The sequence below is a fragment of the Falco cherrug genome, chromosome Z, assembly GCF_023634085.1.
Source record: "Falco cherrug isolate bFalChe1 chromosome Z, bFalChe1.pri, whole genome shotgun sequence".
Lineage (NCBI taxonomy): Eukaryota > Metazoa > Chordata > Aves > Falconiformes > Falconidae > Falco > Falco cherrug.
Window position 1 is genome coordinate 813,666 of NC_073720.1, and position 16,482 is coordinate 830,147.

The window sequence follows — 16,482 nt, forward strand, 5'->3', positions numbered from 1 at the left end:
AGCTAAGACAGAACTCATCGCACTCAGGTAAGTATTGCTCCTGTCGTCAATTACGGGTGATTCTGATATCTGCAGGCACAATTATATTACACTTGCTGGTTCCCTTTTTGGGGAGGAAGGGAGAGATTTAATTCTCTATTGCTGTTCGTAAGCCTGGAGCCTCAAAGCTCGGAGGAAAAGCTGCTGCCGAGTGGCCCCACTCACCTCCTTGGCGATGGTGGTGATGAAGGCAGGTGGTCTGGCTGTGGCGATGAGGGAGAGAGCGTGCCGCGCTGAGCGGGCAGAGTCGGCGGCTGGGCTCAGGGGCAGCCCCATTGTGATGCTAAATGGGCACCAGACAAAGAGGGGAGAAAGAAAAGGAGCATTAGAAATATAGAGTGAAAAGATTAGAAACAGCTTATAATGTCAGTTCAAGGTCAACAGGAGCACTCAAACAGTTAGAATATAATGGACTTCCAACAATGAGCAGTGATTAGGAGTCAGGGTGTTCTATCATCAAATACAAAATCGAATAATTAACCATGAAGATTGAAAACAGTATGTGCATCTGTCCAAAGTGTTAAAAAGGCCTTGTTAACAAATTATCTGTATGTGCTGAATACATATCACCCAACTGAGGACAACACAAACACAGAACGTCTTCCCAAGAATTTATGGTTTACTCTTTTACGATATTTTAAACACGGGACGAAAAATACCCTGTTCATACTCATTCCCCTTAATTCCGCCAAGCACTGCTTATAGGAGAGGAAAGCAAGAAGCTTCCTGAAGAACTAAACCCACCAAATCTATTCGGTTTGATTTTCTTCACTGCATGACTCAGTTACAGCAGCATGATGAGATGACAGACAGCCCCGTACCTTATGCTTCCTAATGGCAGAAATTATTCAAAAGCTCTTCAGAATTTCTAACACTGAGGTTTTAACAGCAGTTCCTTGAATAACAGTAAGGGATCAAGCGGCACCTAAATTTTCTGTACTTAATACTGTTTCTTGTGTTTATCTTGTCATAGCAAATGAAAAGCAAGGAAGCACCCAGTAACTGCGCCGAGCAAAACCACAATTGGGTACTTGGTAATTGAGAGCATCTGTACCTGACAAAGACACCACACCAACTAATTTTTGTCTGAAAACTTCCTTTCTTAAAATCATACTAGTTTAACTGTCACTGTTGTATACATCACAGCAGAGCCCTGTTTTGTTAGGCTAGTTGTACATTATCCAGCAATTCTGCAAATCCTTCCTGCACCCCCTCCCACAGCCACCCAGAGCGTCCCAGCCCCCGGGCCCAGGACACAGGTACCTCTCCAAGCTAACAAATTTGTGCCTTCAACAAATTAAGCTAATACATAATGATACATCCGGTGTGCATCTAAACACGAGAGTACAGAATTCAAGAGCACTGCAAGGCCCTCAGAGCCGAGGGTTACAGGTTTGGGAAGAGTCACGTGGTGGCAAGGCAGTGTTTGAGCGCTGGTTTGGATGCGCTGCAGGCACACGGGTCTCCCCAGGAGAGGACATTTCACAGAGGGAAACTACAGTGGTGAAGGGGGAGGAAATGGTGGGGAAAGAGCTATGGGGAGATCAGGGGTGAACGTGCTTTGATATGGAATTTGGCTTTTACAGAAGGGGAGGAACACCTGGGAACCAGCGTGTGTTGGGATTACCCTGATGTGCTCCACCTACCCCACAAAGGAAAGCTTCTCCAACGTGACTGTTACAGCATGGAAAGAGAGATCACAAACCAGTTTGCCAGGTCTAAAATACTGTAAAGTTCTCCTGTAACATATAGTCTGATCAATCCTGCTGCCATGGACCACACTTCAACCAAGCAGGAGCCCTAGAAGTGTTCTGTTTTTTTCAATAAAGACAAAACAAAAGAAAGGTAAGTTTCTTTTGCTCACCCCTGGCATCAGTGCACCATTTGAGCATGTGGCAATTCTGCATGGATTTTACTATGTCATGAAAAGCTGTGTTTGGGAATGCACTGAAAGCACTCCTTCAGTTATCCCTTCTCTTTGTTATTTTACTTAGAGATTAAGTAACACGCACAAAAAAAAAGCATTGACCTGTAAACAACATCTACAGATTTACCCTTTTCCTGTGGAAAGGAAATACTTTTCTGCAGACAAGATGGGCAGCAGTTGCTGTTCCTGAGGCTCGGAGAGGGAGCAGATCCTTCCATGCTGCACAGAAGGGGTGTGCTCCCAGATATGTGGAAGTGAACAGCACTAATTGGCCAACACACAGCAGAGGCATTGAGTTTTAAAGCCGTTCCAATATCTTAGCCGGTGACATTGCAAGTACATGTGAATGCTGAATGTTAATAAAAGTGAAGCTTTTTGCTAAAGCAACTATGTCATTCAAGCACACGTTAACAAGATAGTTTTATTACATGAAAGAAGATAGCATCTGCAGCTTTCTTTGCTATCAACATGATTTCAGATGCTTTAATACTTTGACAGATGTACGTGAGATAAAAATACCTTCAATACAATGAGTACTAGTCCAGTGAAATAATCTTATCTAGAATCTGCAGTTTCAGAAGAACACCACGTGTTTCTAAATGCCGCGGACAGTCAGTTACGGCTCATTGCAACACGCAACAGTGACAGTTGAGCAGCAGGAAGCTCGCTGCTCTGCACCACCAGCAGCCATAACCGGCTCTCACTCCACAGCCTGCACGCATCTGCGCTGCCCCACCACTGCCCGAGGATTACTCATTTAAGGAAGAGCTGCCACTGCCAGCTCTCCTGCTGCATTCATTTTACACATGTGATGCTATTAGCATGGCTGAACGGGAGTGCACTGCTCCAAACCCCCACCTGCCTTCACTGGAGTTTGGATGCTGCTGGTGGGAGGTTCGGCTGTGCCTGCTTCACTCGGCACACCTGAGGGCCAAGGGCCAACAGATCGCTCTCTTCACTCCTCCGGACCCACTGGGCTGGCAGGCTTAGCCCTCACCTGCACCTCAGGGGACCCTCGAGATTTCTTTCAACCAGAAAGCTGCCAGCAACCTCTGTAGCGGGCAAGCCACAGAAAACAACAGCAGAGTCACGGAGAACAGTATAATCTTTCCACACTTCTATCCCTTTAGCATCTCTATGTGCTTTCAAACTGGCTACAACTTTTACCAGGGTCAACAAAGTTCATTCTGCTCTGGAAACAGAGTCAGACACAACTTGCTCTGAAAATAAATGAGGGAAAGAAGAAACTGAAACAACCCCAAAGACATGGAAATCACAGCACACATCTTGTCTTCCAGGCACCCCAAACAATACAGCGTGGCGTTTCCACCATGCTGTGCCACAAAGCCCAGGTGAAGTCCAAACCCACTAACTCAAAATGGCAAGCAAAAGCATCAGTTACCTTAAACTCCAAAATTATTTGAATTAATCTATCTATTCACCTTGTGACATTAATATTTGAGAGCTTCTCTTCTTTCAGGCTAAACCAGAAAAAAATATTTATCTTCAACAGAAGTTATTCTGATGTTTCCTATAGCAAACTTCATAATGACATTCTCTGGAACTGAGGCAGGAGGAAATCTACATTTTCAGAGCCAGGATGGAGAGCACTAGAGGTGGTGGTTTTTCCCCCCCCCAGCACTTCAACACGAGACCACATGTTCAAATGTGAGTAAGAGAAAATAAATGTGACAACAGCACTTCCTTGGGCACAACTGAGAATCTCCTCTCAGCCACTATTTGAAGGGGTTCCTCCTCCCCTGTACAAAAAAATTCAGTAGAAGAGCAAAGAGTAACGGAAGTTACAAAGCCACCTAGCTTATTGCAAAGCCTATTAATGGTTTTATAGAGGATTTAGGCAGCATGTGGTAACTGAACAATTACACTACTTAGTTGAGAGAGAGACGGGTATGTATGTGTGGTGTGGATGTCTATAGAGGACAACACATTCTCTGAATTTCTTTAAGTGTCTTTAAAAATATTTCTATATGCAATATCTGATTTAATATTGTGAAAGCTTACAAATTGAATCCTTTGCAACAAAGAACTTCAGGGTGGTTAAAGCATTCTCTACCAAATTAACCATTTTTCCAGAGCAACAACAAGATGAGGTATGGATCGGTCACTGTTCTACAGACCTGAATTCACAAACCAAAGTTTACTATAATTTTCTTCCCCATTCCTCACCTCCACTGTATGCATTAAAACTACCGAATTTGAAAACCAATAAAGTTTCTGCAACAATAAAGATGTTCTCCTTGGCCTTTTACTTGTAAAACCAGATTTGCATATAAGTTAAAAAATCCTGTACAGATGTTACAGACAGAAGTGACAAACCGGGAAGGAAGTGGTATCGAAGTCAGGCCTTCAGGGGGGCTCATTATCTCCCAAAAGCAATCAAATCCCCCAGCGCTTCAGTACTTTTTTTCTCTAAAGAGGCTTCGTGTTTCTGCCAGCAGTATTTTTCCTTACAGGGTGCTTGGTAAAGCGTGCATTTTCCTGAAAAGCAACAGGCTTTTTGTTAATTCATTAGCATGGCTCAGCAGTGGTAGTATGTGGGCAGAGATTAACCCCCTCCGAGGCCAGGCAAGCTGCTCTGCACGGCCCCTGTCAGAGCAAAGCCCTGCGCAACGGGCACACCGCACCGAACCCCAGAACAAAACCAAAGCAGATGCAAAAGTAATGTATGGAGGGAAATGCTGGCTTTCACACCCAGACCTCTATTCTTATATTGACGAGTTTTAGGAGTTCTGTATGTGCAGCAAGAGCCAGCAGCATGTGTTTTCCCTCTTGTCAGCTTACAGTGCAGTGAGAAGTCAGAGGGCAGGATGAGGACATTTGAAGAATTGTTTCTGTACACATAACACAAAGTGAATGCAGCTTGTCCTGTAACGTGTGTCTTTTAACACCACAGACAATATTCTACCTGCAAACAGCAGTAAAAAACTTGGATTTGTTACTGGTTTTATTTGTGCTTTTGATTTATGCCTTTTAGCTCCAGAAGGCTGATTCCAAGTGGCCAGTATCCTGCATCACCAGGGAACGATGCCCTCTCTTTTCCCAAATCCATCATCAACCTCCCCCACACCAGTGATCTGAACACCTTCAGTTTTTTGGAAACCAATACACTATTTGAATAATGCTTCCAATGAAATACAGACTTTTAAAACAGGTAATCTGTTTACATGTGTAGCACAAGCTATTACAACTTTAGAGTCATGTTTATGTACTTCACTGCTTACAAAAAGTAAGGAAGGTATATTTAAAAAGCTGATTCTTAAAAGAAGTGGAAAACAACAAGCTACCTGTGAAGAGCTGAAGGTAAATGGAAAAGTTTTTAAGGGCAATGAATAGAAAATGTAATAATTGGATCTCTACCTTTCATGACTTCCACAAAGCAGTGCCAGATAAAAAACTTCATGGGACTAAGAATGTGAAATTTCAGCATATAAGCTAATGATTGTGATTAGGATCTCTTTGCTAACTGGACTCAAAGCAGGAAGCTGACCCAGCTGGTTGCAGAGAGATGCAAGAGGGAACTCACAAAGGATGTGATTCCACAGGGATCTTTTGAAGGGTGTAGACATGGGGCCATCTCACCTTTCGAGAAAGCTGCTATTCTGCACAAAGGACATTCAGCCCCTTTTCTCTCCTCTGGTTGGAGACTTTGCTTTGATGCTCTGAGGTGAGCGGAAGGGGGGGGGGGGGGGGGAAGGAAAGGTGGGTATATCCCAGCTCATTTAACAGAAACCTCTACATCAATACACTTCAAAAGCACCGTTGCTTATATGGGCAGCCTTGAAGTGATGGCTGAACGAACGGGAGGAACCGAAGCCCCTCTGTGGCATAAAGCCAGCAAGCACAGTACTCCTCCTCCTCCTCCTCCTCCTCAGCTCCTGGAGGGGCTGTGGGTGCCGCCAGACCCCTGCCCATCGTGTGATACAGCTGCAGGTCACTCCAGCCTCCTGGAATCCAGGGTCTAAACCAGAACTGACATGGACACATATCCCTGCTGTTTCCAGGTTTAAATCATTTCTGTCGGCAGCACGTGGTAGCGTGTCATTATCACCTTTAGGACCAAGTACCCAGCTCACATTTCTCTTTTAAAACCCTCGACTTCAGCAATTTTTTAGGCTGTGTTCTAAAAACGTTACACTGTATTGGAAGACTAGGGATGTCCCTGCTATATATCCTACGGCTCCACAGATACGATTTGTAAGAACATAAAAGTATAGGAAAGTTTTCCTACAGCCTAATTATTTTAGTGCGTGCATATATGTGAAAACATATGGATCAATTAGAAAACAACTTGCCAGCTGTAGCATATTATATCATAATCTATATCAAATTGTAGCTTGCAATTCAAAGAGCAAAAATAACGTACAGCCATGATCCATACCGTCATCCATGCCAAGAAATTAAACCGTAATAAATGCCAGAAAAATACACTTAATCCTCACAACTGAGCAGTTTCACTCAGCATGGCAGGCTAGCACAGTATAACCTTCAGGGACTAGCATCAACTGGGAGAGTGGAGGACTTATAGATACTAGAGTTTTGGATAGCAGCTCAGATATTTAATTCAGAAGGGAAAAAAAAAAAACACTGCTTTTTTGTGTCAATAAATGTGAAGTGATTTTTTTTTTTTTTTTTTAAAAAAAAAGCAGAAGCTTTGACATAAAAGCTCTTTCATAAAACATTCTTAACATCAGGGAGAGAAGCCAGGCAGCTGTGCGCTGTTATTGTGTACACGGTAAATCAGGCACAAAAAGGGGCAGCTCAGCAGGGCACCGGGAGGGTAAGATGCACACTTAACCCCCTGCACACATTGTTGCTCTATTTCTTTCCATCTTCATCTGCCTGCAGTCAGTACTGTATCTGTCATGAATGTAACAGGCCATTTTCAATCTAAATCTTGTTATGGATTAATAAGCAAACACTTTCTCGCTTATTATGCAATTTATCATGATGAAAATTGCATTGGGCTCCTCAAGGCTACATGCTGATACATTCATTTATTCAGCGCTCTGTGGATAGAGAGCCATACTAATCTTTATGACAGCTAAGGATGTAATCGCAAGATGAAAACGACTTTCTGAAGAACCGTGTTCACCTGGCTTCTGTAAGTCTGTATTTACATACAATAGGGCTCAGGAGATTCTCTGGCAAGGTAACACATTTTGGTTTCTTTTGTCACAAGAAATAACTGGAGTTCAGACAAATAACAATATTAATCCAGTTTGTACATATTGATCCACTAACACACCACCACCACCACCACACGGCAATCATGCATTCTTTTCAAACCTTGAGGAAATTAAAACTGGTACATAAAACAGGTGGTAAAATCTGCCTTAGTATCACATAAAACAAAGTCAGAAACCTTAACACCTCCACAGATGGATGATAAAATGCATACATCTTATTAAGACAACCCTGGTCAGTTCCTTACTGCACACAGCATTTAAAATGTGTGTGTTAATAAGCAAGTATTTGTAAGTAAATTTGTAAAATAAAATTAATTGATAATAGCGCAGTTTTCAGTATTGTAAGATTTGAAACCAAATGCAAAGGTTACATGCTATGGGTGTGTAAAAGTGATCACGGCATTAAATGCCATTGCTACCAGCAAAACAATAGAAAAGTAACTAAAAATATACATACATTATTTAAAAACCTCACTATTTTCTAATTAGAAGGGTATTCAATAGTTTCACGCAGTGAGATATAGAAGAACAGTATTTACTGTGATTTAGCAAACAATAGCCTTAGAATAGAATGGAAAACCACCTAATTGTTTAAGGATTATTTTTTTTTAATACCTAAAGTGGTATTATTACTGCAATGCTGCAAACGAGAATATCTGTAAGCTAAGTAAACCCCCTCCTTCCGCTGAGCACACTGTTTTACATGCAGATGAATATTCACTTGACCACTGAAGGCCTAATGCAGTTTTTAAATAGTTTTAAGGTACTGCAGACATCTCCTCCTGCTTTCATGTAATACTCTCCTCTCCCACGCACTTCAGGGTACACCCAGAAAGCTCGTCAGATGTTAGCAATGCCATCAAGCAAAATATTACTTGCTGCTAAAATGAGCCTCTGCATTTTATGAAAAGAAATACAGTAAAATTAATTCTCAAATAATCAATTATGATGACCTTGGCAATTTCAGACACTATTTCAGACCTCCCCCAACTCCCCCCCTCCCCAAGCAAAAACCTTGCAAAGGAAGCCACAGACCAGTCAGTCCTCTTCCTTTTGGAATGAAATTGTTTCGCTGTTAATGAATTCTTTATCAATTACCAAGTGGTTTACAGATTAACTCTTAAGGAACATCACTAATTAAAATATTATGTAGAAAGCACTACATAAATTAAAAATTAAGCATGAAACATGTTTAAAAAAGCTAGGGAATATTCACACAGTACTTGGGATGCCAGACCGAGAAAGCACGTGGACTGTGCTTGGTGTGGACGAGGAAAGCTCTGCTGAACTGAACGTCGCGATCCACCCCGTCATTTGTATTTGCATGGAAACACGCTGCATCAGCACCGATGCAGAATGCAGGACTGTGAAGCTCTAACAGCCTATGCATTTAAGAACATAAACGTGCTTCACAATAAAAACATGCTGAGGTCTTATTAGAAAAAAAATATAGCAAATATCGATGTTATGTGATGAAGATTATTATTAAATTTAAATATTTTTATTAACCATAATTTTCCAAGTGGATGTCTGCAGAACTTTAATATACTACAGTATTAATCCGTACTGACAACAAAATAAATATGAAATTTGTATTTGCTCAAGGCAATTCTCCACCTACAGCAGGAGCTACATGTTTTGTATGTCCAAACGGAGGACTAATTTGGTCTTATGCAAGAGCCATGTACCTACGAATGAAAATTTTGTCTCAGCAGCACTAACGTATATCCACTTATATTTTTCAAGGTTTTCCATTAAAAGCAGAAAGCTTGAAATAGCTTTCAAAGCCAATTACATAAAGCATAGTATCATTGTTTTATTTCATATAAACAGCCTACTATGGTTGCTTCTTACAGTGATTTTTCATTTGTTCTTTATTTATACACAGAAATGAGAGCCTCTCCACTTGCACGTTTAAGTGGTTTGCTTTTTTTATAAAAACTAAATACAGAAAAATTTGTTCAGATGGATTTAAACTAAATTTCAGACAGGATGATCAATTTCACAACAAACATTAATAAAAATAAGGACTATATGGCAAAACTCTTTCCTGTGCAAACAAGCCTGTTGTTACTAATCAGATTACTGGTGTGAGTAAAGACTGTTCATGTGAGAATTGGGGCCGCAGTTAAAATTTATTACATTTAGCCCTCAGATCAAAAAATCACAGATACTCAACAAAAAGGCCACTCCTTTCCTGCAAAGTTGCAGACATTGAATAAATCCCAAGCACTAATATTCAAGAATCCCATTATCTTAACACCAAACGCATTAAAAAAAGGCAAGATGCTACCTTTATTACACAAGTCATCTTAATGACTTCACTTACCCATTTAGACATAATTATTTGATGGTGTGATTGATAGTACGTGGCCTGATCAAGTGCAACAACTTGTGTACGTACCTGTGTACACATAACTAGAAGTTGTACAGTTACAGTAAATTTGAAGAAGTGGAACAAACAGGTACTTAAGAGTTCATGCACAAAAAACTCCGCCAAAACCCAGCATTATCTTTTTGCTGTCCATTTTATGTCAAAGCATCACACTTCTTCTTGAAATTTGCCCCCCACCCCAATTCCAAATACCTAATTTAAAGAAGATTTTATTTCAAGGAGGTTAGAACAGAGGTACAAGACAGCATACCATATAAATCTTGAGAGACTTTAATAAGTTGTTCTCTGACCCTAGAGACAGGCTGTGGTCTATTGTGTTTATGATTTCTTAGCAATCCTTGAATCTACAGGTTACCTTGATGATATTAATAGCGCTCCTAAAATAACTACCTTTTCCAAAACAATTCACATCCTGATGGGATGGCTTGTAAAACCATGGGGGAAAAAATATCCATATATTCAGACACACCGGTGAAAAATACCAAATACCTTCTGAAAATACCATTTTTACAGTTAAGAAAGGTTAAAAAAATATGTTAAAGGGACAGACATATTTTTGATACAAAAAATGTTTAATGCTCTTCTTTTCTCAAAATTACTAGCAATATGACCAGAAGATGAATGCTGTGTAGCCCCAAGCAACACCTACCAAGTGATTGGTGTCTCCCAGTTTCAGAGGTGGTGACCCACAGCACCAGGAGAAGCCAGCACCGCAGTGCTCCATCTCTCCTGCTGCAGTGAAACCCTCTTCTCCCTTCCGCGATCGCCCACAGGAGCTGCCTGAGACTGCAAACTGAGCCAGGCTAAAGCAGGCTTGAAATCGTAATTTACGTGGTACTGGTTCAAAAACAAAACTTGAAACAAGAAGTTATTCCTTGTCCCACTTCCTTGCCCAGTATCACAGCCATGGGGATTTGAAGCAACTGCTGCAAAACCTAGATGCGTAGGTCAGAAACGACACAAGTAAATGTTTGTAAGCCAGTAAAAGCAATACCTACTTAGCAAGCTGTTTCTCCGCATCTGCACAGAGCTCCAGAAGGCCCATCAGCACGGCAGAGACATCCATGTAGGGCTCCCACACGGTAAAGCCGCGGCCGATAAGGTCAATGGCAGTTCTGCGGATGGTGCTGTGTGCGGGCAGCTTGGGGCTGGGCGGCTGCAGCAGCAGGAACGTCAGTGCCTTGCCTGTCGTGCAGAATGGGAGAGGATGGGACAGTGAAACGAGCTGCAGAATGGATTTGGCCTTGTTTGCAAATACTGATAAGAAACACATATTATGAAAACCTGCTCAAATGTTACAGTATTTTGGCTTTATCCCACCAACGACCAGTTTGTTACTGGAATGAATCTGTCTGCATAGTACAGTGATCTGAATCAAACAGACCCATACCAATATTGCCAGTGGTGAGTCTTAAACACAGTGTTTTCACTACAGAAGAAATAAAACTAAATGTATTTTTGAAAACATGTAAGTTCTCTAACATGCCTAAATATTTCTGCCTGAAAATTCTGCAAAAAGTGAGAATAAACCAAAACATCAAAATCAAAAAGAAACTATTAAATAAAACTCCTCCCTTAAATAGACGTTTGCTAAGAAAACCCTGAAAATCTGTAGTAATATGTAATAAAAGCTTTCAGAAAAAAAGGTAGATCATTTTGAAAGGGCGTCTAAGAAAAACAAGCTTAAAAGATTAAACATGGGAAAACATCAGCTGAAATAAACCATGTTGAGATTACAAACTTTTTCATCAGTATCTCAGTCACAGCCAGAAGCAGTCCAGGCTAGATGGGCTTAACTGAGTGAAAAACAGCAAAAGTCAGTCACCAAAGTTGCCACAATGACTTCTTGTTTCCAAACGTGCCACATGCCTGCAGGCGCAGGGCTCAGGAGAGGTGGCACAGTCAGCTCTTTAATTACAAAATCCTGCGCTGCACTACGATGACATCTCCTCAGTAACTGATAGAGGTGATGTTTAATCCAAGTGAACTGTCCATCTGGGGACTTGCAGTGACCAACGCTGCAAAAGCGATGCTGTGTGCCCCCTTCCCCGAGCCCAGGGTGAGCATGGACCCCAGCAGCGTGGCCGCTTGCCCACAGGAGAGCGGCCGCCCTGGTGCTCATGCCCAGCAGTGCTTTGGCAGGCAGCTCTGGCCCGCAACACAGGAAGAAAAACACGCATGGACAAGCTGATAACCTGGGACCAGGAGCTCCGGGGATTTGCCCACTTTTCCTGCTCTTGGCCCAGTACAAACTGAGCAGGGGGAAGGACAGAGCAGAGCGCACTGGTGACAGCCCGGCAAAGGTCCCCAGCCCATCACCGAGATGCTCAGCAGCACTGGCTCCCGGGTGCGGGTGAATCGGGAGCCAGGTACCCATCTTACAGCAAGGGCTTCTCTTCCTTGCAAAATATACATTCTACTGATACCTCCTCCGCCACATCAGATGCATAGGGATTAGGAATGCTGGATTTGGGAAAGGGAACTTTGTAAGGCCTCCATATCACTCCATCCTGGGATAGACAATGGGATGTTTGTGACCACTTCTGTTCCCAGATCTCAGCAGCTCCAGAACCGTGCCTGGGTCTTCGGGTACGGAAACACTCCACAGCATGTGAGCATTTAACAGCACCACCTGCTGCACCTGAGCAGAAATCTCCCTGAGTGGGGCCCACAAATAAATGTTGAGAAAGTTGCCTGAAAGTTTACAAGATTTATCTGAGAATTGGCTCTCATATAGGAAAGCGTGCTTTAGCCCATTTCTTTCTAGGCCCACCACCAGTCTTGTCTCATGCATGTCCTACACATGATGATTCAACTACTGCCGTGACCGACGCAGTGCTCCCAGGCGCTGGGGCAGGGCTGCCGCAGCACTGCGCTTGGCTTTGAGCCCTGCCCTTGCGCTGATGCCGAGCACTGGCAGATAGGAGAGGCAGCTCTCCAGAAAGGGCAGGAGGCGCCCGGTACCAGTGCAGGCTCCGCAGCCCCAGACTGAAGAGCTGGGCTCGCTTTGCCACCTCTAACTCCGTTTTGAAAGAACAGCTGTGGCGGAGTTTCAGCAGGAACTGCTGGACATGTCTCCCACCTTTGCAGGACTCAGCGTTTGGTGGTTAAGGTCCGTTAGAGATGCAAGCTCAAACATTTATCTCTTGCAGGTGAAGGAACTGAATTTTGGGTCATTTGTGTTACGTTTTAGTGTCTTGGCCATTCAGACACTTATGTTACGAGACTCTGCCATCAGCACTGTCCCCTCAGGTCACCTCTTTGTAAACAAACCACAGCTGGCAACGATCCCCCTCCCTACTGAAAGTGGCAGCAGAACCTAGAATAACAAGACAAATTACAGAGAGCAGAATATTCAAACAAATATCGTATTTTTCCCTAAAGGGTTGTTATAATATTAGATCTGTAATTCCCCCCGATTTCACAACACACCCTTACGATGGCTACAGAGGACCATAGGCAGCAAAGGGAGCTGGTGGGGGCTGGGGGTGCCATGGAAGGTACCTGCTCCATCCCCTCCCTTCCAAGGGCTGCATGCGTAACACACGCATTGCATTGCAACTGCTTCACAGCATTGTGTCCAACCTCAGTAACTCTCTCCCTCCTCTCCACAACGCTTTTTTTTTTTTTTTTTTCTTTTAGCAAGAAATATAGCTTAAGGGAGTAGTGGGGAAAGAGAGAAATGATGTCCCCAAAAATGTCAACATACCTGAATTCTAATCCAGGTTCCACTTATTGAGGAAATGTGACTAATAATTTAATTTAATAGATTATTTTTAAATAAAAATAATTACATATATAAAAATGGGTAGGAGGGCAAAACCAAGCAACACTTCAAGATAATTTACCGTTATCTCATTCTAACCTCTTAATAATGTTCATTTAGCTTGCTATTGTGATAACTACTGATTTTAACAGGTTTTTCTTTAGTCTTCAGAACTGTCCTCTACAAGTTGCTCATTTTGTTTATTAAATAAGCCAGGCACCTGTCATTTCAAGCATTCAGAAAAGCCAACAACTGACACGTTTTTCTAGTCCATTCACGCTAACCCCTTATACATGTGTAACAAAACCTGAAAGTTTCTTCTTGAAGTGGACAGCAGGCCACGAAGCTCTAGTTTGTGTGAATTTTATTGTCTCAAATATTAAGAACCTAATTAAAAAGTGACTACTCAAACATTACTGCAATGAAACATGCCTACCAATTTCATAGGAATCCTCCTAGCATTGCTCCTGCTGAAACCCACCCTGTGTGAACTGAGCTAAGGAAAAAGATGAACTAAACAAAAGTCATTCTGCTGCCCGTTTCTTAGCATGGACATCTTTGTTTAAGCTTTGACTTGGCTTAAATGAATGAATTAATATTGACAAAAACATCAACTAAGCTAATGAGTTGTTAGTTAAGGCAATAAACATGTCACATTAGAGTCAGTGCAGTAAAGAGGTAATTAGCCCTGGAAAAGCTCTGCCGATTGGGGCTGCGGAGACCCTCTGCTCTTAACCTTTGAGTCCATTATGCGGAGCAGGACCAGGAGCAGCCACACTAACATGTCCTGGACCCGCAGCCTTGCCTGCGCTGCCAGGGCAGGTCCCTGTCATGCCTGGTGCTGATTCAGCATCTTTTAGTGAACCTACACACCTGTGCTGCCAACAAACAGGCAATGAAGGTATTTTAGTAGAAGTCTGGGCCAGCACGGTGATGTGGCAGAACAGATCCTACCAGACCAGAATGCAGATGTGACTCTGCTTGAACGTGCTCCTCCTGCTTTTGGAAGGGCTCTGAAATTACTGTAAGCAGGGGGTGCAGTCTTTCTTGCTGGAAATCTAAATAGTATCACCCTCTTTAAACAAAAAAGTTTTTAAAATCTGCCTTAGAAAAACACTAAGCTTTAATGATTTACTGCTATAAAACGTCATTAAGAAACAAACCAACAAAAACTCCTCTCACTGAAGACCGGGGTGTGACTTGCTAGACAGAATTACTTCAAGCCGTAATTTAGCAGAAACATAGCTTAGGAAATGCCATTCCTATAAAAATTTGTATTAAATTTTGTTCTAAATGTTTCATTCTGCATTGGTACACCTATGCTACAAGCATATGGAAATAATAAAAAAAAAGCAGCAGAGGAGGTAACCCAGAGCGCAGACTTTGTCCCTGGACCGAGCTGACCCTCATGTCAATACCAGGGAGCTACCAGGAGTACCAGAACCAGACTGGATTTTTCTCAGCCAGTGGAGAAGGATAAAATTTTAGACACAAGTATCGAAGTACTTTCAACATTTAGGATAGAGATAGCAAATCTGCCTGTTCCCTGAAATGATTTCTGTATATCCTCACAAGAAACACCCTACGTGACAGCACACAGACACCTGTACAAAAAGCTGCATCCAGCAGACTGAGGCGTAGGTACAAGTCTGCCTGCTAATTCATGTGTTTACTTGAACATTAAAATAAAGGTTTGAGTCATTGCTCCTTTTGCCATTTTTATTAATGAAAATGTGACATGAATACCAAAGCTTGTAAATTATTTTCAATGCATACAGCCCCTCAATTTCTGAAACGTCTTTCCTTGCTGAATCTCAAGAGCTTTGACCATATTACATCAGTCAGCATTGTTATCCCCATTTTGCTGATAGATTTAAAAAAATTAAATAATTTGCTCAGGAAAATCAATAGCACAGGCATGAACGAGACACTGATAACACTGATGCCCATTCTCATAATTTGCCACGAGATCAAGTATCCAACTAAATAAAAATGATGGACTCCAGGCATATGATTTAACTTGCTTTGCATCTTTTTTCCAGTTTTATGGAAAAAAGAAAGAAGTAAAGAATCATAGCCATATTTTTTTTGGCAGTCTGCCCTCTCTCCCTGTGTCTGTGGGCAGAATGTTTTTCTGCAAGAATGTAAACCAAATTGTGACCCTTTCTGGATGATTTGACATCTACCTGTAAGAAATGTCCACAGAAAGAGAAATAAAAATTGGATAGCTGGGTTAAAAATCCGTATCCCTTAATCCTTTCCTACTTCTAGTGCAGTGAATTTTTATTACGCATCTTCTCTCATCTTTCAAGACAGGTATAAAAACTGGAGAATGATTAACTAGTCATATTATTTGAAGATTTTTTTCTGAAGTTTTAGTGATGAAAAGATTTTTTTTTCCCCTACCATAATGTCAAATTTCCTAATTTTTACAGAATCCGTTTTCAGCATTTTTTCTGGCCTTTAATGTAATTTTGACCCTCAGGTTTTTTTCAAGTGAATGTGGGCTAGAAGAGACTTTTTGTTGATGACTTCAAGTCATTTAAGTACCATTCTTGCAACAGGTGCAATGCCTGTAACTTCTAAGATAATTTCAGAATTCACATGGATAAGTAGGTTTTTTCTTTCTTTTGAAAAGTATGGTCTTAGAGTATATTAAGAAGCGAAGTAGTTATTGTGCATGACGGTAACAAGACTGCATTTTATACAAAGTAAAAAACAATTTAGAACTAAATTTGAACTGCTCCAGCATAAAAGGAGAAAAGCAAAGAGGGTGAAGAGAACTGGTCCCCAACTTGTACACGTGGGATGAGGGAAAGCACCATAACCCTACGGAGTTCCCCGGCAGGCGAGCTGCAGCGCGGGGCAGCCGCGCCATCACTGCGCACTGCGTGACCAGCTGAGGGGGTGCCGGGGCAGGACAGGCAGAGCCACAGCTTGGGTGAGCCTGACCGCTGTGCAGCCATTTTGTCCTGCAGGGCAGACAAGACAGCTGCCAGGTTTCCATCTGTGGCTCACGCAAGGACCGTTGGCTTCCGTCGTTGGTCGGTCACTTTGTGTCATTTCACTTGCTGTGCAACGATTCAAGATTAATTCTCAATACTCCTGATGCTCCAAGATTTTCCAGGGGCAGCGCAGGCTGCTCCTA

The 16,482-nt window shown here is 42.2% G+C and overlaps 1 protein-coding gene across 5 annotated transcripts in view; it reads right to left on the bottom strand.

Annotated features, from left to right (window-relative positions):
* WDR7 (WD repeat domain 7) overlaps positions 1-16,482 on the bottom strand; it is a 143,185-nt gene that overhangs the window by 37,453 nt on the left and 89,250 nt on the right. For all 5 annotated transcript variants that reach the window (XM_027803586.2, XM_055699777.1, XM_055699778.1 and 2 more), the window contains 2 exons: positions 10,567-10,753; positions 205-322 (listed from right to left, as the gene is read on the bottom strand). In XM_027803586.2, coding sequence (XP_027659387.1) covers positions 205-322; positions 10,567-10,753 — 305 coding nt within the window. The remainder of the gene's footprint in view (positions 1-204; positions 323-10,566; positions 10,754-16,482) is intronic.